The sequence below is a fragment of the Mya arenaria genome, chromosome 12 (assembly GCF_026914265.1).
Source record: "Mya arenaria isolate MELC-2E11 chromosome 12, ASM2691426v1".
In the NCBI taxonomy this organism is placed as follows: domain Eukaryota; kingdom Metazoa; phylum Mollusca; class Bivalvia; order Myida; family Myidae; genus Mya; species Mya arenaria.
Window position 1 is genome coordinate 5,878,318 of NC_069133.1, and position 27,500 is coordinate 5,905,817.

Sequence of the window (27,500 nt, forward strand, 5' to 3'; positions counted from 1 at the left end):
TACCATCTGACTAGTTTTTTTCTTATATGCTGTACTGTTAGTATTGTTCCATATCATCACAAACGTTTTTAAGATATGAGTTTTGCCCGTACGTAAATAAATGTTGTTTTTCCCCGCATAATATCTGGACCTTCACATCATCCCTCATGAAGTCATATCATTTTCTACGAACTAGACAATGTAGATTGAATGTCATTTTATCGTGTTGGTTTTCACTATAGAATGCTATATTGCAATTTCATATAGTCCCTCGTGTCATCCACGGAATCCTATACGCTCTCGGGGATGATTCGGGTAACGATATGAAATTTGACATATAATAAATTGATTATCATATATGCATTCTGAAATTCCAACGCCCAACTTTTCAGTTGTATGTATCAGTTTCTTATTGTTACAAAGGTATGGACTGGAACCTTTAAAAACGTGATTTCAGTGTTTTTAATTGTCTGATATAAAAGGCCAACCGAGACCATATCTTACCAATAAAATAAATACATACGTCAAGTAGTCTCAATGGCCTAGTGGTTAAGGCATTTATAATATTCTTGACCTTGAAAAGATAGATAATAAACATATAAATAAGGAACTATTTTATCTGTGCATTTATTGTCGGATAAAATTAGGTTACGATAGCTGTTCTAATTTACCCACCGTTGAGAACAACGAGAGAAAGAAAAAAGAGGAAATGCACTTGAATAATCAATTTATTTTAGCAGAAATGTAGATTTCAATGAATGTTAATATAAGTATTAAAATTCGACATGTTGCATTTTATTGGTCGAGTCCACCCATTTTGAACAGCCCCATTGCATACCATTAGCCGTTATTAGTCGCGTGTATAATTTGCCCTGTCCCAGGATATGATATTATTAAAACATTTCAACGGATTTACCGAAACAGTATAAAGGTAAAAAACGTATAGAAATACACAACCTGTTCTATAAAGATATCATGTAATATATCTCACTTCGAACGCCGTAAACTTTTTTCCCAGATCCTATTCTTCATCTGTGGTCATATCATATCCTATACTATGTACATTATGTCACTGTGTTTCATTTTTTATGGTATTTGTAGGCTAACGTGTTTGTACGTTTTCACTTTTTGAAGAAGCTACATTTCAGTGAAACGTAGTGTACACATAATGGATTTTCTGGTAAAATATTATAACTTGTCTCTCGTTTGGTATTATTATTAAAATGTTTTCAATAACTTTAAGTTATATAACTTGTTCGCTCTTTTAGCGAAACATTTGACTCTCCAAAACCATGCAAACAAGCTATAGAACTGTAGTTTCATGTAATTGTATTCTTAGCTTATGCTTAATTTTATATATCATGGTATAAATATTTCCTTGTTTTTTAGGTTTAGTTTTACGATTCCCGTGTATCTGGAAACAATTCAATATACTGCTTCTTAATTAATTCAAGCTGAATTTAAGTATCGTATTCAAGCACTTGGGTTTAAACTACAAAATAAACATGATTCAATTTCGGAAATACTGAAAATAAAATTATTTCAGAATTCGGTTGTACAATAAATTATATAATCATGTCGTAATTGATGAAACTGGTTTTGACTAGTTATTAATGGCAGTTAAATTAAACAAGTATTTACAGCGACATCAGGAAAATAGTTTCGTATTAATAATATTAATAAATGCAATTTGTGTACCCAGATTGGTTTTTAACCCAATAAGAATGTAAATTTTAACAAAAATGCCCAATGCTGTCATGGCATAAATTAAACTCCTGTTACTAATACAGCAGACTTAAATAGATGTTCAAGGGAAAAAAATGAAATCTTGGAAATACCTAAGAGGCCACACCACAAGATGATTTTTTAAAAAAGTAAACGCAAACAAATTATCAAAAAAAGAAGATAAAATCACTCAATTCAACGTGCAAGATGTAATGCGTGAAAGTTCTTATAATAATTGTTTTTTAGTAAAAGAACAAACATTTTAAATGTAAAATGATCAAACCAAAAATGACAACAACAGCTGCGGTGAACGGTTTGTTCATCCTGAAACATTTGAGAAGTTGCATTTCTGTGACAAATAAACTACACAGGCATACTTGTTTATGTCTTACTACGAAACGTGCTGTATTAAGTGTATCCGTTGATACAACACTGACGGCTATACATGTTTAAGCTTCACGTGCATATTGACGTGTATCTGATTATGAAAATTAGTAAAGACAAATGCACAGAATCCTCCCAACGTTCAACGAATTTCTCTAGCAAGAACGGTATCAGTGTGTGTATACCACGTGATAAATTGCGTCATAAATGTTACGTCGGAAGGCAATATTTTGCCTTGAAGGAAGATTTTAAACCAAGATATAGAGGATATTTGTTTATTTCAGTGTAAGATCGTATTTTATTTCACGAGTGTCATCGAAAAACATATTTTCACGAGTGGCGACACTAAAATAAACAAATTTTCTGTTTCTTTTATGTTTATTTTCGGAGTTTTATTAGTTTTTTAATTTATTTCTTAATAACCCCCTTTTTGGAAAGGGTGGTATTTACGCCGCTACCCGTGAGGCGTCCCTCACGCAAAATTATAGCTGTCAACTGTTCTATTTCCCGTTTGTTGAGAAATAGTTATCTGCTATTCATTCTTATAGTTTATTATTCACTCGTTTTTAGTGCAAAGCTTTTATGAACAGTTATCAATGAAGTTTTATAAGTGCACTTATGTTCCAAAAAAATAACGAAAACACTTTTATTATAAGTGGGGCATGAATACATAACCAAATTACTATACCGCTATATATGAATGGAAATTTGGAAGGTCAAATATGTTAGCAAAACAAATGCGGATACTCATTGGATTTTAAACATTCTTCTTAGTTCAAGACTGCATGTGTTTCATAGTCAATTAATATTCATTCATCTTCCTGTCAGAGACCAGTCTGTTACGCTTGAAAACCGGTTTGTTTTCCAGGTAAAGAGTGAATGCCACGCTAGTTTGTTGACAAATTTTGAGGCGTGGGTGAGGTAAAAAATATCGGATTATCTGTAATTTTTTTGTGTGAATTTTCCGGGAAGCTCATTTTACGTATTACAACGTCAAACAGTTCAAAATACATTTGAACGATGATATGAAATTCTTTTTATGTTCGAACAGTTGCTTTCGTCTGTAATTTGTCTGGTATGAAAGCAAATGTTCGAACATTCAGCTTCAAGATCAAGAAAATGTTTGAAAAACGGGATTACCGGTAATAAACGGTACGTTGTTTATTTCCAAATATATATTTATTTAAGTTTATTAAACATTTCTTTAATTTTTAAACATTTTTGTGCCAACATGTACTGGTTCAAAGTGAAGTGTTTTGATCAAGGCAAGTAACTACAAAGGAATTTAAAAGTATTTCTGAAAGTTGATATTTTCACTCATTATTTTGCAGTGAAAATATCAAATTGATATTTTCACTGTTGTTTTTTCACTGTTAAAACCCTATATTTCATCGAAAAGCATGAAAGAAAACTTCACAATTTCTTCACCATTTTTAATGAATCATAGCGCAGTCTACGCCGCTTAGCGAAGCCCCGTTTACGGAATTTATCAGAGTTTGATTGAGAGATTAGTACCTTAAAAAACTTCGACAAACCTTTTCATAATACGGCCGTCTGACGGAGCACTGTCAAAACATTTTTTGGCAACAGGTTTGTCGAAGTGTTTGATGAAACTAATCACATTATCAAACTCCGGTAATAAAACGAAGGCTGGGCTTGTTAAGCGGCAAAGACTGCGCTATGTATCATTTAAAATGGTGAAGAAATAGAAAAGTTATCTTTGTTTAAATGCTTCATTCGAAGCAAAATATTGCCTTACGACGTAGCATATATGACGTAATGTATCACGATGTATACACACAATGAGTATGCTTTACAGGTTTTAATATAATACATACGGTGAATGCCAAACATGCATCTCATTTAACAAGACAGCACCATGTGCACAATGAACGCTAAACGTATAAGTAACTTAACAAGAAAACCTTATGCGTACAATGGATGCTTAGTTTATATGTAACTAAACAAAACTAACCCATGCGTACAATGCATGCAAAACATGAAATTAATTAAAGAAAGACAACCCTATACGTACAGTAAAAGTTGCTAGTTATTAAACATGGCAACCCTATACGTACAGTGAAAGTTGCTAGTTATGAAACATGGCAACCTTATACGTACAGTGAAAGCCAAACATGTCAGTAATTTAACAGGACAACCCCATGCGTACAGCGAAAGCCAAACATGTAAAAGTACAACAGGTCAGCCCCATGCGTACATGAGTATCATACAGTGAGTGTCATACATGTTAGTTGGTTTAAACATATTTTATTGAGCAAATTTATCAACATTTCAAATTAAAATACATAATAAAATTTCAGTATTGGAACAGTAGAAATAACTTATAGAGTTCCTTCTCCTGTTATGATAAATTACAATTAGCATTTGAGGCGGATACTAGTGATTAAGTTATAATCATATTAATATACAAGCTCATATAAAATAATGTTTAAAATTTAGGCAATTGAATGAGAGACTTTAAATGCAATAACCTTTATTATAGAAAAAAACAAACTTTATTCTAAATTCATCAACTGTATTGAAGTAGAAAAAATATAGTATGAGAAAGAACGAAGAAGAAAAGAAGAAGATGCAAATTAAAAGATGTGTGAGTTTTGGTGGTTTGAGTCGATCACTGGCTTTCAAATCTTTTTGACAAATAAAGAAAACGATAAACTGCATCAAACAGAGTACTGATTTGCTCTTCAGTCAGTGTATCATCACCATACAATAAGCAACGGAGGGTAACCTCAGTTAGAAATTGAACAGTATTAAACATATTTTGCCTTTGTTCAGTAAAGAGAGGACAAATAAAGAGGTAGTGGTATGTAGTCTCCCGTCTTCCACACATACAAAATTGTGAGGGAACAATATTTTAACATAGAGATGGTGTTTCAGGGAACTACAATCGTTGCGTAGGCGAGTGTGCAAGCCAGCGTTTCCCGTAATAAAATATCCTAAGTGTTTTGGGCTTATCAGAATAGAGGTATGATTTAAAACCAGCGATATTGTTTGCGTCAGCTGGGAGAGAATTCCATGCAGATATTGTAGAAGGAAGGAATGAATTCATATACAAAGATGTGCGGGCTCGGAAACTAGATAAATTGGATGAATTTCTAAGTGTTCTTGATGAAGCTTGTCCTACTGTCTGGGGAACCAAAACCGACAAGTAATCTGGCGTATAACCATTTTTCATTTTAAAGAAGAGAAGAAGTTTGTGTTTCTCGCGTCTAGTACTTAAAGTATCCCAACCAGATTCAATTTGTAGTAATTGCAGAGAATCAAGTCTAGTACAACCAGTAACAATACGTGCACATTCGTTTTGAATTGTATCCAGTTCGTCTGTTTCGTATTTTGTACATTTATCCCAGATAGCATCTGCATACTCCAAGATAGGCCTAATAAAGGAAAGAAATATTACCTCCATCGACCGCCTATCAAGTAGATAACGAAGACGTTTCATTATATTAACTCTGGACCAGGCTTTATCTTTGATGTAGTTAATATGAGCATGCCAACTGCAATCATCAAAGAGAAAAATGCCAAGAAGTTTGTGAGATTCAACAGAAGGAATGGCTGTGTCGAACATATTTACTGGTGGGTGAATGGGTTTATTTTTTTAACGAGATATGACCATTGATTCTGATTTTGATGGATTGAACTTAACAAGCCATTTGTCGGCCCAGAGAGATAATTTGTTAATATCAGTCGGTAGTTTTAAGGCTGTAGACTGAGGGAAGTCGACAATAACAAAGAGACCCGTATCATCCGAAAAAGGTTTATATTTGAATCAACCTCCTTAACAATATCATTGATGTATACGAGGAACAAAATAGGACCTAGAATTGATCCCTGTGGGACTCCCGCTTTAATTTCAGATAATGAGGAAGTAGCTCCTGGAATACCAACGCGCTGAGACCTATTTCCTAAGTAATTGGAAAACCAAGACAGTATACGACCAGAAAGTCCTGCTTGTTCAAGTTTGTACAATAGACCACAATGCCAAACCTTATTAAACGCTTTACTTATATCGAAAAAGACAACTCTTATTTCCATCGTCGAGAGCTTGACAAAATGTATTATAGAGATAAGTTAACTGGTTAACAGTAGAGTCACCAGGCATAAAACCTGATTGGAAACTGGAAAAGAAGTGTGAATCACGAAGAAAATTTAATACATGTTTAAATAAAATTATTTCAAAGACCTTTTCCATTGTATTAAGAAGAGAGATTGGGCGATAGTTAAAGGGGTTTGAAGGATCACCTTTTTTGAAGACGGCGCAGACATTTGAACATTTCCATTTTAATGGCATAACCGAAGAATCAAGCGAAAAATTTAACAATTCACATAACGTTTGGCTAAGTTGGACAGATGCTTCACGTAGGATACGATTATTAATGCCATATGGGCCCGATGCTTTACCTGTCTTGAGACTATTAATTGCATCCTCAACCTCAGATGGTAAAATGATTAAGGATTCTAGTTTTCCTTGTTCAGCTCTAATTTCGTGTTGGGGAACAGCTTGACTAGAGTCGTCAACGTATGTTTGGCGGACAAAAAAGACATTGAGGATATTCGCCTTATGTTGTTCATCCGTAACAAGTTCACCATCAAGTGGATTGACTAGTGACGAAATGCCCCTTGATGTTGTTGGAGGATTTTAAAGTTTTCCACTCACTGGATTTGAGATTCGAAGCAAGTTTATAAAAAAAAGTGATTTAGAAAATGTTAGTTATTAAACCCAGACAAACATATACATTCAATGAATGTCATACATGTATATTATTTAACCAGACAACTCAATGCGTACAACGAATGTAATACATTGAAGTTATGTAACACCATATGCCTTGAATGAATGCCATAAATATTAATACATGCACATAAACACTAAATGTCATTTAGGTAAGTAACTATATACCCCATGCTTACAGTAAATGTCATACCTGTAAGTAACTATAAACCCCATGCCTACACTGAATGTTATTTAAGTAATTATTCCAATAACCCATGCTTACAGTAAATGGTATACAAGTAAGTATCAGAACACCCCATGCTTAAAGTAAATGTCATTTATGTAAGTAATTGAAAACCCCATTCTTACAGTAAATGAAAAACATGTTAGTATCCTAAAACCACATGCTTACAGTAAATGCAAAACCAGTAAGTATTTTAATGCCCCATGCTTACAGTAAATGCCATTTATGTAAGTAATTCAATAACTTATGCTTACAGTAAATGACATCCTTATAAGTAACGCAATACCCCACGCTTACAGTAAATGCCATGTATGTAAGAAGATGAATACCCCATGCTGACAGTGATTGTTATACATGTAAGTTACTCAATTATCCGTGCCTACAGTGAATATCATACATGTAAGTAACTCAATACCCCATGCTTTCAGTGAATGGCATACATGTTAGTATCTCAATACTCCACGATTACAGTAAATGTTATACATGTAAGTAACTCAATACCCTATGCTTATAGTGAATCTTCTTTATGTAAGTATCCCAATACCCAATACTTACAGTGAATGTCATACATGTAAGTATCAAAATACCTTATATTAACAGTGAATTTCATTTTTGTAAGTTACATTATTCCCGATGCTTACAGTCAACGCCACATATGTACGTAACTTAACACCCCATGCTTACAGTAAATGCAACACATGTACGTATCTTAATACCCCATGCTTATAGTGAATGTCATTTATGTAAGTAATTCAACACCCCATGCTTACAGTGAATGTCATGCAAGTGAGTAACTCAATACCCCATTCTTACAGGAAATATCATACATGTAAGTTGTTCAACAATCTATGCCAACAGTGAATATCATACATCTAATTATCTCAATACCCCATGCTTACAGTTAACGCAATTAATGTAAGTAATTACCAATGCTTACCGTGATTGTCATTCATGTAAGCAACCCGATACTTCATGCTTACAGTGAATTCTATACATCTAAGTAACTCAATACCCCATGCTTACCGTGATTGTCATACATCGAAGTAACTCATTAACCCATGCTCAAAGTCAATGTCATACATGTAAGTTACTCACTACCCCGTGCTTACAGTCAATGTAAAACATGTATATAACTCAATACTTCATGCTTACAGTGAATGACATACATGTAAGTATCCTAATTTTCCCATGCTTACAGTTTATGCCACACATGTAAGGAACGCAATACCCAATGCTTTCAGTCATTATTATACAAATTAGTAGTTCAATACCACATGTGTACAGTTATTGACATACATTTAAGTACCCCAATTCCCCATGCTTACAGTAAATGCCATTCTTGTAAGTATCATATTACCCCATGCTTACAGTAAATGTCATTCTTGTAAGTAACTCAATACCCCATGCATACAACAAATGCCATACTTGTACTTATCTCAACACTCCATGTATACAGTTAATGTCATACTTGTAAGTAACTCAATACCCCATGCTTACAGCAAATGCCATACTTGTACTTATCTCAACACTCCATGCTTACAGTTAATGCCATACATGTAGGTAACTCAACACCCCATGCTTACAGATAATGCCATACATGCAAGAAACTCAATATCCCATGCTTACAGTAAATGCCATACTTGTAAGTATCTCAACACCCCATGCTTACAGATAATGCCACACATGTAAGTAACTCAACACCCCATGCTAACAGTAAATGTCATACAGGTAAGTATCTTATTACCCTATGCTTACTGTGTATTTTATTCTTGTAGTAGTTCAACACCCTATGCCTACACTGAATGCCAAACATGTAAGCAATTCAACACCCTTTGCCTGAATTGAATGCCATTTATGTATAAGTTCAGCAAGGCAACTCCGAACGTTACAGTGATTGCCGTACTTGTAAGTAAGTTAACAAGAACACATGAAAGCTTGATTTAATATGACGGGAAAACACATTCTCCGACCACTTTAACTGTTTTTTCCTCAAATGAAATTCAAACTATTGATTATGAGATAATACTTTTTTCAATTGTGCATAATTAAGTATTCTACTTGCATTTACATCAACTCTAAATACATGTCGGTGTATTTGAGCTAGATAGTTACTGTCAGTGTATTTGGGCTAGATAGTCACTGTCAGTGTATTTGGGCTAGATAGTCACTGTCAGTGTATTTGGGCTAGATAGTCACTGTCAGTGTATTTGTGCTATATAGTCATTGTCAGTGTATTTGAGCTAGATAGTCACAGTCATTGTATTTGGGCTAGATAGTCACTGTCAGTGTATTTGGGCTAGATAGTCACTGTCAGTGTATTTGGGCTATATAGTCACTGTCAGTGTATTTGGGCTAGATAGTCACTGTCAGTGCATTTGGGCTAGAAAGTCACTGTCAATGTATTTGGGCTATATAGTAACTGTCAGTGTGTTTGGGCTATATAGTCACTGTCAGTGTATTTGGGCTACATAGTCACTGTCGGTGTATTTGGGCTAGATAGTCACTGTCAGTGTATTTGGGCTAGATAGTCACTGTCAGTGTATTTGGGCTAGATAGTCACTGTCAGTGTATTTGGGCTAGATAGTCACTGTCGGTGTATTTAGGCTAGATAGTCACTATCAGTGTATTTGGGCTAGATAGTCACTGTCAGTGTATTTGGGCTAGATAGTCACTGTTAGTGTATTTGGGCTAGATAGTCACTGTCAGTGTATTTGGGCTATATAGTCACTGTCAGTGTATTAGGGCTAGATAGTCACTGTCAGTGTATTTGGGCTAGATAATCACTGTCAGTGTATTTGGGCTATATAGTCACTGTCAGTGTATTTGGGCTATATAGTCACTGTCAATGTATTTGGGCTATATAGTAACTGTCAGTGTGTTTGGGCTATATAGTCACTGTCAGTGTATTTGGGCTAGATAGTCACTGTCAGTGTATTTGGGCAAGATAGTCACTGTCAGTGTATTTGGGCTATATAGTCACTTCCAAAGTATTTGCATTTGTAGATCATTGGGTCTGCAAGAATTATAACATCATGTATTTAGTTTCAATGATCCAATGATCGTTACAGGGAGGCAGGCGCCAAGAACACCATTTAATATTCATGGAACCAATAGATCGAATATTGCCTGAAAAGTTAGTATTATAAAAGATGTATTGACATATTTTTATTTAAACAAAATATCAGTGAAATTGCATTTCTCATGTATTACAAGTGAATTTATTTACTCTTGTAAAAGTATTATATATTATTTAATGCAAAATATTTGAAGGGAACTATACTTGCGCTGTTCCGTTGTGTCATCAAGAAATTTAACTTTGCTACTCACAAAAGGTACTTTATTGCAATTGTTTCCCCTGATATGGGTTTTTAGTTAAATGGTGTATACAGTGATATAGAGGTGTGCAGCAAGTTATTTATAATATTGAACATGTTGTACATGCTTTCAGGTAGGTATCATTTTCGTTGGGGGGAAAGTGAAGTAGATGTTGTAAAGTAGTGTTTGTTTTTAAATAATTCAGTGCAAAAACTTCTCAGTATTATTTGATATGCTCGGAACAATTAAACACACAAATATCATATCATCATAAGGTATGCTATTTGGTCAATGCAGCTGATAAAACAATACTGCCATTAAACAAATAAAGCTTCATTTAATTTTTTATTAAGACTGAATCATCCTGGTGACTTCTGAAATAAAAAAGCAACATTAAATATTGGCTCCTTGAGCATGTTATTAATTAGACAACCCTTTAATATTTATGCCTGCATGGGGTTGTCTGATTTAACAAAAACATATTTTCAGTTTAGATGTTGTTTTGTTTACTTCATTCTTATTCAATCATATTACGTCTGCATGAGGACCGGCCATTTAAGGCAAATGATAATGTTATATTTATTTTAAGGACATTTAGTTGACGTTCATTTTGAGCTCAAAGCTACTGCCAAAAGAAAGTTATATGCTATTTGATAAATAATGGAAAATACATCAAGCTAAACTATTTTAATTTCTGTCCATTAAACGTTGCTTTTTTTTTTGCTCAATGTGTTGAACATCGCAGAAATAACGACATTTTGCGAACGTAGCATATCTTAAATATCCATGTACTTATCAACACGGACCGTTTGTAACAGCAATGCGTTCAATTACCGCTGAATAAACGTATTTGCGACTTATGTTTGCGATGTGGTTCCCCGCATGCTGTGTGTGCGATGTGAAAGAACAGGGATACAAAACAAAACATTTAGCTTACGTGAGCGACTGAAATCAGGAGTGTGATATGATTTTTAAATCTGTACAATATAAATATTGGGGCTTTTAAATTTTCTGTTTTAAAAACTTCAAATTCAGTATAATCATTAATATTTGTTTTCGGATTCTTAATATCAAAATATTATGTTGTGTAAAAAGGTATTACTTTAAAACTGTATACATTTTCTAACTTGATAGTAGATCATATAAGTGCTTATTTCTATGTTTACTGGTTTATAAAAGAATTATTGCTTGGTATCTGACAATCGCATACACATGAAGATTTAATGTTAAACGATTGTACATGATGTATTTGCTTTTAACCGTGTTAAAAGGTTAAAACTTTACTTGCTTATAGAGCTAACTATTCGCTGGTACTGGCTCTGTATAAGGTCATATCTTTCAACAGAAACTGCAGCAAAACATTCAAGATATAAATATCACCCGTCGTATATCATCGTTTTGTCTCCCTATTTTGGACTATACTCGTAGTTTGTTTAATAAATGGCACAGTAATGTTCTCAGTATAGCGATGACGTCATAAAACTGTCTCTACTCTGTGAAGGTGTTTTATGTCGCCCATGGGGCATGGCAAGCACATAGGAATTATTGGTCAATAGAAGAAAATGATCGTTTTTGTTTTTGACAAAAATGTGTTTGCTATTGTAACAAATATAGTTAAAATACCACTTCTTTCCTGGAATAACTCAAGAAGTGTGCAAAACATGCTTTTTGCTGCTTACATTCTGATGTAGGAATACTTGGTTACCTCCATTACATAATTTATTGTTTTGCTTCAAACAACTATTTAAATCATATAGTCATAAATATGCTAAGTTATTGATGGACCAGGCTTTCGTAAAAAAGTTGTACTCTTTAGCTTTCTATACAATCTAGGGAAAAACGGGTAAATTTATCAGTTTAACTGCATCTTAAGCATCATTTAGTCCCAAGTTGTCAATCAAACGATCTATTGACAAGTAATATGAAAACATTTGTAATATATAATGCACGTGCTACTTTGTTAGTATGTTTCTGACGTAAATTCTACATTAAAATAACAATTTAAACGCCGACCGTCTCTCTCTCTCTCTAGGATTATAAAGACAATAGATCTTAGACTTAGTAGTAGCATACTTTATTATTTTATTATATTACAGTTGAATAAATTTAGAGGCTGTCTCATAATTGAGCGTTTGACCATTTAACACAATATAAACAATGACGTCATGTAAGGTTGAACAATTCAAATGCAACTTTAACAAAGAAATAAAATGAATAGACGATCAGCGAAACAATTGGTTTCGGATCATGTATCGTTTATACCGAAAAAGGAACATTGTTCGATATTTGTACGGGTTGAATACCGGCTCCTATGTATACATCAACGCAAACAAGTGCAGTCATAATATGTATCTAAAGGTCATTGACGGATTTATCGCGTCCTGTGAATGAACAATGAGGCGCCAAGCCTGTCAGAATATTCATGCTCTTATGTATTCATGTAAAGGTCATCACCTTATGCTTTTCGGTGGTTTGTAGAGATTTATAATATCCAAAATTACGTTATATGCGCCTAAAAATTGGCGCGTTTTCCTGAAACGTGTAATTATTTAACGTGTTTAAGGCATATAATACAACAAAAAAGTGTTTGTTTCAGTGTAAAATAGCAATATATTTCACATTCGTGAACACAAAAAGTTCTTTCGTTTGTTGCTACATGACTCGTGAAATACACGATTTGATACTCACTCGGTGAAATATATTACGATCTTGCATTGAAACTAATATTAATCCTCTATACATTTAATTTCAAAATTAGCTACATCTGCGTGCAGTTAACTTACACCTACGACCGTATAAATACGGTAATTGATGATAAACATGACTCATATCAGGACATTTTAAAACAGCCGGTAATGCATAATTATCTCACTAGCGTTATCAACTATCAATGATTTTCTGAAAATCAAAATTGGAGTATGACCTTTTTAAAAAAAAGAAAGTTCGTTAGCTTTAAGTAGTTGATATTTATTTTATTAATTATCTTGCAGATATTTATGGATAAAGGTTTACACAGGTTAGTTTCAGTATTTAATAATATGTAATAATATGTATCTTTACCTAGCATGATGATTGCATCGTATAAATATCTGTGTTTTCAAAATGCATGATTCGGATGGAGTAGTTTCGATTTATATATATCTGTAAAGGGGATATCGTGATATTTCTATATATTTAAGAGTTTTAATATTTATTGCAGCTGTGATTTATCTATTCTTTAAGTGTTTACGAACTTTGTATTCATTTAACATTGTGATTCATTTACTTAAAATCAATGTACTGTAATTAACTTCCTTGTTGAAAAAAGCAAAACATATATATGAAGAATGACTTAGTTGATGCATTATTCATACATTCATTCTTATTTGGTTTTGTGTAGATAATAATCGACAAATGGAATCGACAATAAAGGATGACAGTAGTAAAGAGGGTCATAACGCTGGTTCTACTGCTGATGAACACGCTAATGTACATTTATATCCACGTCTGGATGGAACAGGACCCCTCGGGCCACCAGACATGACGGGCTTAAATGGACGAATGCCCATGCAAAGCCATGTTCCACCGCCTGGAGGTCCTAGATTTATGTACCCACCTGTACCTCAAAATGTGTGGTACCCACAAATGCAACCACACAACATGTATGCGAACTACCCAGAAAACACGCCGTATTTAGGGCCACCTCGGCCACCAGGACCGGTTGGACAATTTCCGATGCAATATTTCAATCCAATGCCCTATCCACTGAATTATCCTACATCGAATGCTCCGTTAGCAGTTCCTTCTGAATTTAAACCACATACAAAGCCGAAACCCGATGATAAGAATGCCCATGCGGATAAGAAGCAAACCAGGCTGAATAAAAAAGCTGTAATCAATGAACCGTTTGAGGAAGAAAAAGCTGATGGATCCGACCCTTCTGCACAGCTTTTACTACGTTGTGTACCTAAAGAGGTTAGCCGAGACGTATTGGAATTGTTTCTTGAAAACAAGAATAGATCAGGTGGAGGGAGCGTGAAAGAACTGACCTTAAATAAGCGATCGGGTGTTGCCTACGTTACGTTTGAGGATTTCAGAGGTAAATCAAATTTATATGGTTTTCTCTATAAGATATCTGCTGGATACAATTAGGAAATGATCTTTGTGCATCTGGATATTCGATATCAATTTATCTATTCTATACATCTTTAATATGACGCTTCGCATTCGTTAATATAACAAAGTGTAAACATGTATCAATCAAGTACCAACATAGTCCATATACTTGGAAAGCGTCATCATATATTCAAAGGTTTATATCCATAACAAAAGTGCAAACACAAATATACTGTTACTGATTTGATATAACATTTTCATTTCATCAATTCCATATTTTAGATGCAGAGAACGTTTTGCGAAAGGCAAAACAGAGTGGAACACTTTACCTTCCAACTTCAAAATGTGACTTGGAAGTCATCAGATTTGAGGAGACACAACATGCACATTACTTCAACGAAATACCACACACCAGTGTCTTTGTCAAAAATATTGCAGTTGATTCTTCCGACGAAACTCTCAAGAATTATTTCGAAGTCCGTTGCAAAGCTAAACCTACTGATGTCATCCGAAGCCTTTCAAGAAAAACTGCTTTGTTTGAATTTGAAGACACTATAGGTATCTCCGATTTTGTTCTTGTAATTATGAAGTATGCTGAAAATATTCATTTCTTTGTCATTTTAATATGCATAGCTGCTAGTAGATCAATCTATGTAAGCATATCTTTTATTACAGACATTTCTTCGATGACAAGGGCATTTGGGCACAACCGACTTGAAGGAAATATCTTGGATATGATAGAAGTTCAGGAAACACGTCAGGTGAAAGTTACGGGCGTGAAGGCTGGAACGTCACCACAAGTACTGGAACTCTACTTTGATAACCATGCACGGAGTAAAGGCGGAGAAGTACAGACCATTGAAAAAGTCGACAAAGACAATTCGTTTATTGTGACATTCGTGCATCCAGAAGGTACTGTCTGTACTGCCTAAGCTAAGTATGTTACATCAACAGTATTTTCGTTACAATTTAAGGTTTGCTTCATGTTTATTATTACACGTTTATGCCAATTTCTGCCAAACGAAAACACATACAAGCGTATAAACACCGGATGTTACGTTGATGTTTATACATTTTAGATGCAAGACAAGTTGTACATGCCCAACACATTCTTGATGGCCTAAAACTGTCTGCTAACTTGTACAATGCCCTGCTTGATACGGACCCGGACTCGGTCGTGACTATTCCTGAGGTCGTTGATGTCAGTGGAATAGACCAAAACATCGTTAGGTACGTACTATACTACAATGGTACTTTTTATTTGTTTGCATTCGAGTAATCTAACTTTAATCTGGTTTAAGGACTATTCAAATACATGTGGACAAGTGAAATATGACCGAAACAATATACTCGCACCAGAAATGAGAAAGAAGAAGCAGACGATAATAATACAGAAGTAATAGTTGACAATCAGATAAAAATAGCATGGAACATGGTAAAATATAGCAATAATACCAAGTTAAATATTAAATTAGTTCATACATATTGACTTAATGCAATATAAGAGTCAGGTCTTGACTTCAAACGAGTTTATTTCTATTTTTCTTATAACATCGGGATTTTGTTAAAGTTGAAAGGCAGTATCTATATTAAATATCAAATTAAAAAAAAAAAAACGTTCATTAATTTCGTCAACGAAAGTCAACTAAAAACGAATATCAAATTTTCAAGCGCAATGGATTTCGCTGTTTGTCTTACATTAAGTATCAACTGTATTATACCAGTATAATGAAAGATTATTATTATTATTATTATTATTATTATTATTATTTAATATAACTACCTTAATGTTTCTCTCAATCCATATTAAATGAAATTCAAAAATGTTGCAACAAAGTAGTTATTAATAATTATAACGTTAGTCACAATCAATGCACACTGTTCTACTTTGATTTTGGTCATTTACAAATATGATTTGTTTTATCTATACGTCTATACCTTTTGTTACATCAAGTTTTATTATATTAGATATTTAGTCTAAACTAAAAAACTGAAACTAAAATCATTTGATACTGAGTTGAACTTTTTCCCTTAGGTATGTCTTAACAAATTTGAAAGCAAATTCATATGCTTCGGATATAATACTATACGCACACGGAAGGAGACAATTTTTTCAATAAAAATAAATCGCAATCCTCAATATTATACACTAAATTGATATTTCCTTCCTTAAGACTAACGGTAAGTGTACGTATATGTATACATATAATGTACGGTTAGATTAAACGATGAATAGAATTGGAGGGTTAAATAGTATTTTTAAAGTCGTTTTGTTATCAAACAAATACAAACGAAAATGCATAGTTTGAGCAACATTAAGGGAAAATTTCAGTATTATGGCGTTACCTATTTGTCTAAATTTTATCTCAGTTATGATGAACATAAGTATTTATGTTTAAAAAATAGCGTAATTACAGTACTATTGATATGTGCAAATTGTCGGAGGTCATGGCGAATACCAACGGACAACTGATAAGCCCCGCTTAATCTGGTCAGTCGGGTATCGACCGGCTGGTTTGACTGAAGGCCGCGTCATGTTAGTTATGGAGTATTACAAATCGGACATTTAATCAAGTAATAACATTATTTACAGAACTGTTACATAATACAAGGAAACCAAAGTGATATGCATTAGAACATCTGCTTTACGAATATGCTTAATCAATGCATACATCAATTTCACGTTCTGTCTGGGTATTTTCGTGGTGTTGTTTTTTTAAATAGCATGTATGTGTTGGACTCAAATGATTAACGTCGACTCACGTATAACGAGCTTGGCAGAGTGAATAGACACAAAAAGATTTTGAGCTTAAGTACAAGGAGTTTGTCATTTCCCAATGTAGTCTTGCCGTATCGCTATCGGCGTGGTGTCAATTATTATGCGCGTCAACAGTTGTTGCATTTGCAAAATATATAAATGTGGATAATTCTAAGTAAATATAAATGATAAAACTGCTGGTCAGGGAATTCTTCAAAATAATTACGAATATAATTTATATTGCCTTGTCGACTTTTATTACTTATTACACTAAACACTCGATATATGCTAAAACGTCTCTGGGACAAGTTAATCGATGGTTATTGAATGTGTTTTAGTTACATTGATTAAAAATTAAAGACACCTTTTCAAGGTTTCTCCAGAATTCAAAAGAGTACCGCAATAAGGTAGAGAATTGCGTAAAAGACGCATTTGGACAATTAATCTGGACAAATGATGATGGCGGCATAAGGCTACAGGTTTCTTGTGACGTTAAACCAAATGACTCAGATGCATTAAGAAAGATTACGTTTTGGAAGGAGAACCATACAAAGTGTTTCGACTGGGTTAGGAAAGAGGTCATAGCGATAGAAATTAATGATGCGTTTAAAGAGGTAAGGAAGAATATATGCAATTGAATATTTTATTGTTCATCTGTAGCAAATAAAGTACTGATGGATGTTTAAAGCTGTTTTTCCCTAGATAAATATATAAAGAATATACAGCTATACTTATGATGAAATATAATACATAATCCCAATATCGTGTTTATTAGATCCTTGCTGGTGTGAAAATGGACATGGAAGGCATAGTTGTGAAGAATCCTGATCGTATTGTAACATTCGTCAAGAAGGGAGGTCTCAGTATCTTAGTTATCGGAGAAAGACAAGAAGGAGAACTATTGGCAAAAACCATTAAGCAGATCATTTTAAAGCGTAAGCAGGACTATGAAAAACGCACAAAGCGTGTATCGGAGAGCATTCCATTGAAATGGTTTGAACGTATTATTTTTAGGGACAAACGAGTGTCAAAACTTCTTGGAACAACCGATGTTGAAATCATACATGGAGAATTGTCAAACGGAATAACATTTTCTGTACGTATTTTTTGTTTTGTTTTAGAATTTGTTATGACAATCTACTTTCTTCTTAAAAACGTTGTGTCTTTACCATAGTTAATATCGATTACTCAGTATATAACAACAATAAAAGTTGTTATGTATTTTGTCATTTAAGGGGACTCACGAAGACGTTCAGAAAGCACTGGTGAAAGTGAGCGAGGCGAAGCATCGCATAAGAAAAAACAACATTCAAGGTTTGCAGCGATTTAAATTAAAGTGTATCTTTACAAAATGTGTCACTGTGCGCCTTCAAACAATGCTGGATTGAATAAATGCATTTGTTGTGGTTTATCATTTATGAAAGCAAACATTATTATCCTTTAACAGTGTTCTCAGAATAGTGTGTGTCTTTTTATCAAGTTTTGCAAATGTTGTTAGACATTAGTTTATCTTCATCGTCATATTAGTTTAATAAAGTTACTAGTTCCAAAATAAACATACTTTCAGGATTGAGTGAGCAATGCTTAGAACTTCTCGGATCAGTCGAAATGCAAGAGATAATCAGACAACGTCTGTCACAGAAGGACATTTTGGCGGTATGCAGTAGAGACAGTCGGGAAATATTTACATTCGAGCTTACGTCCGGTGACGCTGACCATGCTGTTAAAGTTGTAAAAAGATGCGTTACAGAATTTTCTCTGGATCTGACCGATGAGCAAATCCAATGTTTGGAGACTGATGAAGGTGCTCACTTCATCAAACAGATTATGGGTGAACACCAAGGATTATTGACTGTTGTTATTTTACGCACTGGACGTGTTCAAGTGACTTGTCTGTTCTCGTTATGCAGAGATATTGAAAATGAGGTTGAAACGTTTGTTGAATCAAATGCTCGGTACGAATTGTTTATTCGTGTACGCCCTGAAGTTTTTAGGTGTATCAACATGCATGCACGATATGCTCTAACATCAGCCGAAAAAGAGCACGACGTTACAATAACAAAAATCAAGGAAAAGGGAAACGATGGCTATATGGTAGCTGGCAAAAAGACCTCAGCGCAAAAAGGGGTAAAGAAAGTTGAAGAAGTATGCAAACATGTTATCAAACATGAAGTTTCCGTTGAATGGCCTGGATTTGATAAATACTTACAAAGCCAAAACGGGAAGTATGATTTATCACAAGTTGAACAAGACGAAAAGTGTTTGATTGTTTTCCCTCATCAGCAAGAAGAAAGGCAGCGAGATATTTATGATAGAACTGGTAATATATGTTTGGCAAATATATTCACATGCATTTTTATTTCATTACCTCAGATTGTATATTGCATTTCTTCTCAATATTTATTGAACTTAGATTAATTATGAATATTTAAAGCGAAAATGCATCAAGCTCCATCCATTTTTGTGATAAAAAATAGTTTCCGTGTCCATTTTGAAACTACAGAACGTATCCTCAAAGGGGCTCAAACTTACAACCACTTGGGTAAAATGAGAAAGTCTTAAGAAGTATTAGACTACACTTAACCTCAAAATATGTGTGATATCTTTAATTATGCATCTTTTTTGCAGACAAGCCAAGCATCGGAATAAAAATTGTTGCAGAAGGTTCAATAGTCTATCAGAAGGTTAGTCATTTGATTGCAATTAGGAAAGTGCGCAAATCGGTTTGGGTTATAGTATTTTTTAAAAGTTAATTACAAATGCATAAAGGCCTAAGACACATGATTATACATCAATGATTAAGATAAGTTCATTAATGCTCATAAATAATATCTAGCAAGCTAGCAAGCAATCGTTGATCACATATATATAAGTATATACAATGTATAACAAACTAAATGCTGAAGTAACATATAAGTATATATAGCAAACTAAATGCTTTAGTTACATGCTCAGAACATTTACCACGTAAGTAACATATATACAATGTTGCGTTATTTTATTCAAAACCATTATGGACATTTATCGCTATTTTCTACAAAAAGTGTTGTCGGTATTTTCTACAAGTTTTGGTACAAATGGTCTATTCCTTTAACATTAACTTACATAAAAAATTCTTAAATCAATATGAAATACACCTCTAGCACAAATACAACTGATGAAAGTATTCGCCTACATATGTGCAATTGGTTAAGAAAGGAATATAAATCATCGTGACCCTTTGTGTGATATATGCTATACTTTATTAATGTTCTTTTGAAGGTTGATGTCATTGTCAACGCCACAAACCAGAAACTTGATATGTCAGTTGGAGTCGTCTCTCAGCAGCTACTGAAAGTTGCTGGTGCAGAACTTCAAACCGAATGCACACGTAAATATCCAAACGGAATTAAATTTGGAAAGGTTGCAAAAACTACTTCTGGAAAGATGAAACACTGCAAAGCTATCATTCATGGGACATTGCCGCGCTGGACAACTGACAATGCACAGAAGGTAAGTTAACATTTTAAAACTTTTAACTGCACGCCTATGTCTTTGGCGTTTACCCAGTGTCATTAAACTCGGTCTATGTCCAAAAATTTTGCTACTGAGCTTGTTTCTGTAGTTTTTCACATAAGTATTGTATACGAAACATTTAACATCATAAATGGCCATTTAAAATGCCATTCGTCAAAATTACTCACTGAACCTGATTTTGACCATATTCAGAACTTTTTAGAAATCCATGTTGTGATGAAAGCGAAGTTCTATTTTGAAATAGTAGATTTGATTTGATGATCAATTTAATAATACCCAGGTCTTTGAAGAGATGAATGCTTTAAATAAGCTTCATTCGTGATGTTCACCAGCGTTTGAAGATAAGTTGAGATGTTGCTTATAGAGTTGGGATCGACAAAGGGACTAAAACTACTTTTCTGACACAGGAAACGGGACGAAGGATATTTCCCTGTTTAATATCAATTTCTCAGCCCAAACAAATTATAGGGTGGTGTCATTTTTAAACCACCATATAATATTTTCCTTAAACATCGTGAATTATTTCTCGATTAAGGTTCTTGTTCCATAAAGGATATTTGTTTGTTTCAGTGTAAGATCGATTTATATTTTACTGAGTGAGTTCCAAAGGCTATATATCACGAAGCCAAGAGTAAAATATTTATCTTTGGTGGTCACGATGAAACCCATATTGCGATATTACACAGAAACATTTTTTCTGTTATTATATGCCTAAATAAAAATAAAAATACATTTCATAATAGGTTGTTTTTTACAGAAAATAGCACCAAATTGTATGCGAACGGTACGTCATTTCGGAAATGACGCTTTTGATATTCTGTTCAAGCCCTGTGCACGCTGACGCACGCTGGAACTTAGAGCAGGTTTAAATTACCTAACATTGGATCAAATGAAATGATATTTTCTCTGTTAGGGACAATGTAATACGAATTTTATTTCTCTAATAAATATCTAAAGACCAACGGAAAGCATATACTATTTTTAACTTCTTGTATTCGGTGCTTAGACATAATCCTAGAAATGTTCTTTGAAGCAAATTATGTCAGGGTCTCCAACCTAGACCGAGGGTGGCCACCCTGATTTTTAATGACCACTTAGATTAATGAAATGCTTTTTGTGTACATTGTGTAACAACAAAGCTGTTTCGTGTCAATTAATTGGCTTGTATTAATATTTGCCGAGTAAGGGTAACACTTTGAAGTACCCTCGTATGTACATGTAGGTGCTGGAAAATCTGATGACGGAATGTCTGAAGACTGCAGACCAAGATGGGTACACAACAATAGCCTTTCCGGCCCTGGGAACCGGCAGATGTGAGTACCCCAGCGACGTCGTGGCGGACACCCTAATAAAAAGTGTGATGGAATACGAAAATGATCATCCTGATACGAATATTAGATGTGTCAGTTTCGTTATTTGGTCAAAGGATGTTGAGACAATAAAGGTATGCAGCCAGGGCAAACGTTCTTATATCATAAGTATAATTGTGCATTAAATTATGTTTATTTATTAAATATATCTTTTTAGTTAAACGGACATTTAAGACATTCAATGATGAAGATATTTTGATACATTTATTGAATGACTGTTTTTATTAAACTCTTTTAAGAAATAAGAGATGATAAGGCTTTGTAATTATTTTAAAGAATCACTGTGTATTTGTATTTTTTTTTTATTTTAATAACTCATTATTATTATGTTCATTCTCGACACATGCTGTTTCCAACGCTGCTACATTATTGCACTATACTCGTACATGTATTTATATCTCATACAACAATTCTATTGAATTCATCCATTGTCAGTATAACACAAAAATAAATATTTTTACTCGCACTTACATTTTACATACACTTGACATATATGAAATAATTGTATGTGTGTAAGTCTTATAAACATGTGTTATGTTCTGTTCAGTTCTGTTCTGTTCTGCTGTTTGCACGTTGTTTGTAGCTCGTTCAGTACTTGTAGGGCCGTATACTTTAAACATGGTCTATGCATATGCTTGGTTAATGAGGTTGATGATGTTGAAGTTCCATTGCAATATAAATGTTTGGTCTTTAATTGATACTAAAGCATGACAATTCATTTTTAGGCATTTACCAAAACCAAGGAAGAAATGTCAAAGCGTCAAAAACAAAAAGACAGACGAAGAACAGAACCTGGTCTGTACATCATATACCATTTTAAAATATATTTTAATACTAAATTATGTTGATATATTACAAATAGTAGTTTAAGGAATACACATATCAGTGAGTTTCAATATATACAATATGATTAGCATTCCTCTTTGAAACTGCTTGGAATCCAAAGTTGTGCTTCTGACGTAGAAATCTACGAAAACATTACCCAATATTCAATGATAAATATGGAGGTATTCGGTGTCGAAAATGTCCAATATTCTAAACACATATAACTTCTTTCTATCAGACTCTCGCCGAAAAACGCAAACAACAGCTTTGACAGTTTACACAAATAAACCACAGAACATAAGACGTATTGAATCGCGCATAAAAGAATTTAGAAAAGAAGACGAAATATTTCCGCCTGCGTCGCTGTTAGAACAACTTACTGATGATCGGGTAAGCGATGTTACCGGAAGTAAATAGTGCACATTAAATAAGCTTCATCTTACAATTCACGGAAACAGACAGTCTTTGTGAAAAATGCAAATATTATATGTCTTAAGAGGATAAAATTATGCAATGACAGGGTTGCGACTACAATTTCTGTTATCAAATTCTCAATCAAGCCGAGACGACTGCTTTCATAAGTTTGAAATTTTGTGCTGTCGAAATATCCTTATATTAAAATGTATTTATGGTTCTGCGGAAAAGGTTAAAGAACAATATTGTATCGAAAGTAATATTCATATTTATTTTATAACAGACCATATCATTTTAATGATAAACTATGTTATGAGTTAGTTCTTGTATTTGCAGATGGAAGTTGTGAAGAAAATTGCAAGAGAAAACAAAACCAAACTTGTTAAAACTGATAAAAGTTTGAAAATGATTGGTTATGGAAACTCAGTCAAACTAACAAAAACAAAGGTAGAATCATACATGGACAACGTTGAAAAGGACCTGAAACTAACCTTGCAGAGCTTGCAAAGCTTGAAAGCAAAGGGAGGTAAACATATTTACCACTTAAATAATATACCTGCTGGATAGGTTGTGGCCTCAACTAGAACATTCTTTTTTTTGTTGATATGTATCATGGGCTTTTCAGGATAAAAATAAGACGCTGGTTTTTGGTTAATAATAATCGTGCTATAGTGTCTACAACTAGATTAAGCTTAAGTTTTCATTTGTTGCTAATATTCTCTTTTTAAAGGAGTGTCGATACTATTTTTGGCCAAAAACAAATACGAAAATATATTCGTTTACAACAAATTGCTGCTTTTTTAAAGGCTAAACCTTTGTTGTTTATATTTATTAGCAGTGCCGTTTCCAGCGTCATGGTCGAAGACAGATATAACCGACCCATTAAAAATAGTTAACCTTGCGCCTACTGATCCTGATTACGTGACAGTGTCGGCGAAGTTTCTGGCAGAAGCAGGGCTTTCGCCAGCAAATATTGTAAAGGTACACATTTTTCACTAACGAATACGTATTCTCTATTAAAAACAAACCCCCTTTCATGTATATATATTCCGTAGTTTGTTAGCTTGGTTTGCATATGTTCGGATGTCGATGATTTAAGTCCCCGTACTAAATAGATAATTGCTTACCTTTTAAGCAATCATTTAGGTATCATAACTTGAATAAAGTAATTTCCGGGTCCTTACATCAGCATAACGTTATACTAGTTGTCCCCTAATAACATTTTTAAATCTTCAGTAAAGTTTCATCCTGATGTAATGAGCGATATTCTTAAAAAAATACTAAGCAATCACAGCTTGTTAAATGAATAGTTATGTTCCGTTGTATAACATGATTGTGATGACTTCGTCATATATGAACACTTTCTTAATAAATAGTGTGACAAATGTGAGTTTGAATAACCATAATCTAGTTTTTTTAAACCAGTGAACTCTCTGCTTTATTGACCGTTTCAGTGCGGTAAACTCGAAATGTATTGATAACGAGTTTTAAGGTCATGTGTAATATGTTTTTGGTAAATGGGACGCTGGGTATTTCCAGTTAATCTCTATTAGGTCTTGAAACTCATGCCAGTTTAACATAGACATGGTTATTTGTACTGGTATATGCCTGCATTTTGCAGTGAATGTTTCATTAATACCTCCATATAGATTGAGAGGATACAGAATCCAGCCCTTTATGGACAATACTTCGCAAAGAAGAAGCATATGGAGAGTGCCGGAGGTGTTTCAAACGAGAAGATGCTTTGGCATGGGACTCGTACTCCTGAGGTGGCGGCAATTATAAACAAAAAGGGGTTCGACAGAAACTACAACAGTGGTAAGTGCCTTTAAAGATACACTTGAAAATAGAACATATCGCAAGTCGAAATATTATTTACTAAATTATGTCAGATAATTTATGACACGTTTAATGGTTGTTAGTGAATGACATAATTTTATATTATGCAACACTCAGATTTTATGAGATAAAGTGTTTTGAAGGAAAACTGTAAGAATTAGGATCCTAATTTGCTGTTTTAGTAAAATAAGTTGAAATTCAAATTTAGTATTATCATGGGAATTTTTGCGATATATGAGCTAGTTTTTTTCTGCTTTTTTTATATAATTTAAAGATCAAAATGCCAAAACCAAATAATGTGGTTACAAAACAATAACACTAAAGACGTACCTCAGAAATTTCAGAATAGCATCGTATCAAAACATTTGTTATATACTTTTGTTCACAGAGAGCGTTTAAAAAAAGGCCAATGAAAAGGAGTTTATGTTTCTGTTTAACATATTTACGGGGCATATTCTAACACTTTGCAGTTCATCGCGGTGTTTTGAAACAAAATGCAGAAAGAAAATTGTTCAGGCTAGCATGGTTACAATACCCTTTGCATAATAGTTTGTTTATATTATGTAAAACAAATTTTAATCTTATTAGGTGCACTCATTGGAGCAGGAGTTTATTTTGCCGTCAACGCCAATATGTCAGCCAGTGGCTATTGCAGTCCAGACAAGATGGGTCAGAAGTATATATTCCACGCCAGTGTTCTTACGGGCGATTCCGGTCGTGGAAGCGGTGGAATTCGTGTTCCTCCGCCTAAAGTCCCAGGAAACCCACTCATCACGTTTGACTCGACTTGCGACAACGTCGCTAATCCAAGCATGTTCGCTGTTTTCCATGATGCACAGGCGTATCCATCCTTCATGATTACGTTCAAATAATACTACAAATTTAATATTGAAGCGGTAAAACTTACATTTATTGACAAAATTGGAACAGAACACCTGTCAATAAAAGAAAATGTTAAAAATGCACCAAACTAGCTGACGAATTTCATTTTTATTTAGATATTTTGTTTTTGACACTGAGCGAAACATATTATTAAACCATATATTTACAGACTTCCAACTATGTACAAACTGGAGAAATTGTTTAATATTAATTTGAATATTTTTTTTACATCTGTGTAAATGGAAGATTATGATTCATCAACAGACATCTTTCAAGATTTTCTCTGACGTATCGTATTATAAGTTACGTTCCCTTTGTATTTAAACAAGGACGTCGAATGATGGTGAAAAATTGTTTTATATCACTCATAAATATTATTAATATAATATTAAGTTTATGTTTAAATACCATCAAATGTTAATATCATATATTAATTTAACTTATTTGAGTCTCTTTTATGCATTTATGTATCATGTACCTCAAAAATTTCATGAAGTACAAAGTTGAGAGAACAAACGTTGTCTTGACTAAATCGTTGACCATTATTAATAGGCAAAATCTGATATTGCTCTTTAAAGCCTTTGTATTAAACTAAACCTTAACTGATGGATAGTGATGGTTTGTGCTTAAAGTATGATGTCAGTGTAATGTACTGTGTAGGATGTATTTTATTTATTTTGCCAAGCCTTGTTATAGTAATAATAATAATCATTATTATAATAATAATAATAAAAAATACTTCTACTACTACTACTACTACTACTACTACTACTACTACTACTACTACTACTAATAATAATAATAATAATGATAATATACAAAAACAGTGAACATTTAATTACCGATGGCCTAGATTTTGCATCGCATCAGTAATTATACAATAGTCCACTTTCGTTAATTTTACAAGTTTGTATTTCAAGAGGCGCTAGCCGAGTACTAATGACTTTCTCATTATATCCCTTTCTGGTTTGTTTCACTTAAAAGACAGGTTATGACATACTGAATGGGATGTTGATGACGCACTGTTTTGCTATTCGATGTTATTTTAAAATCGCTCTTACGGCAGAGTAAATGCGGCCGTATTGTATTGGTATATATAGTTATATATAAACATATAGGTGGTATACAGACAAGTGTATTTTGCGAAGTGTATTGCTTGTAGATGTATGATGAGCATATGAAAAATCAAAATCGCTATGAATAATAAATATGCTTATCGGTTGTTACTGGTCGATTTTATTAATGGCCGTTAGATCTAGCATGTAAATGTTCGAAATATTGTGAAGTTTTGTAAACCTAAACTATATTAAAGCCCAGTATTATGTTAAACATGGCCGATCGAACCACACAACTGGTCATATCTATAGAAATCTAAATATTGGCATTTTTATACAAACCAATGTATTGGCATATCTAAAG

The 27,500-nt window shown here is 33.6% G+C and overlaps 1 protein-coding gene across 1 annotated transcript; it reads left to right on the forward strand.

Annotated features, from left to right (window-relative positions):
- The first annotated feature begins 13,255 nt into the window (after positions 1 to 13,255).
- On the forward strand, positions 13,256 to 27,303 carry LOC128212513 (protein mono-ADP-ribosyltransferase PARP14-like). The gene is made up of 18 exons (XM_052917999.1): positions 13,256 to 13,398; positions 13,762 to 14,460; positions 14,760 to 15,035; positions 15,153 to 15,389; positions 15,557 to 15,707; positions 17,609 to 17,849; positions 18,011 to 18,331; positions 18,471 to 18,549; positions 18,803 to 19,555; positions 19,864 to 19,919; positions 20,497 to 20,727; positions 21,974 to 22,195; positions 22,847 to 22,916; positions 23,185 to 23,336; positions 23,697 to 23,886; positions 24,196 to 24,341; positions 25,010 to 25,178; positions 25,788 to 27,303. Exons 2-18 carry the CDS (start codon positions 13,776 to 13,778, stop codon positions 26,069 to 26,071), a joined length of 4,263 nt encoding a protein of 1,420 aa, XP_052773959.1. The 5' UTR covers positions 13,256 to 13,398; positions 13,762 to 13,775; the 3' UTR covers positions 26,072 to 27,303.
- Positions 27,304 to 27,500: the final 197 nt, after the last annotated feature.

Excerpts from the sequence above, each read along its gene's own strand:
- LOC128212513 (XM_052917999.1), top strand. The coding sequence starts at position 13,776 with ATGGAATCGACAATAAAGGATGACAGTAGTAAAGAGGGTCATAACGCT. Across the intron at positions 18,332-18,470 it reads CAAACGGAATAACATTTTCT|GGGACTCACGAAGACGTTCA; the intron begins GTACGTATTTTT and ends TTGTCATTTAAG. Across the intron at positions 18,550-18,802 it reads AAGAAAAAACAACATTCAAG|GATTGAGTGAGCAATGCTTA; the intron begins GTTTGCAGCGAT and ends ACATACTTTCAG.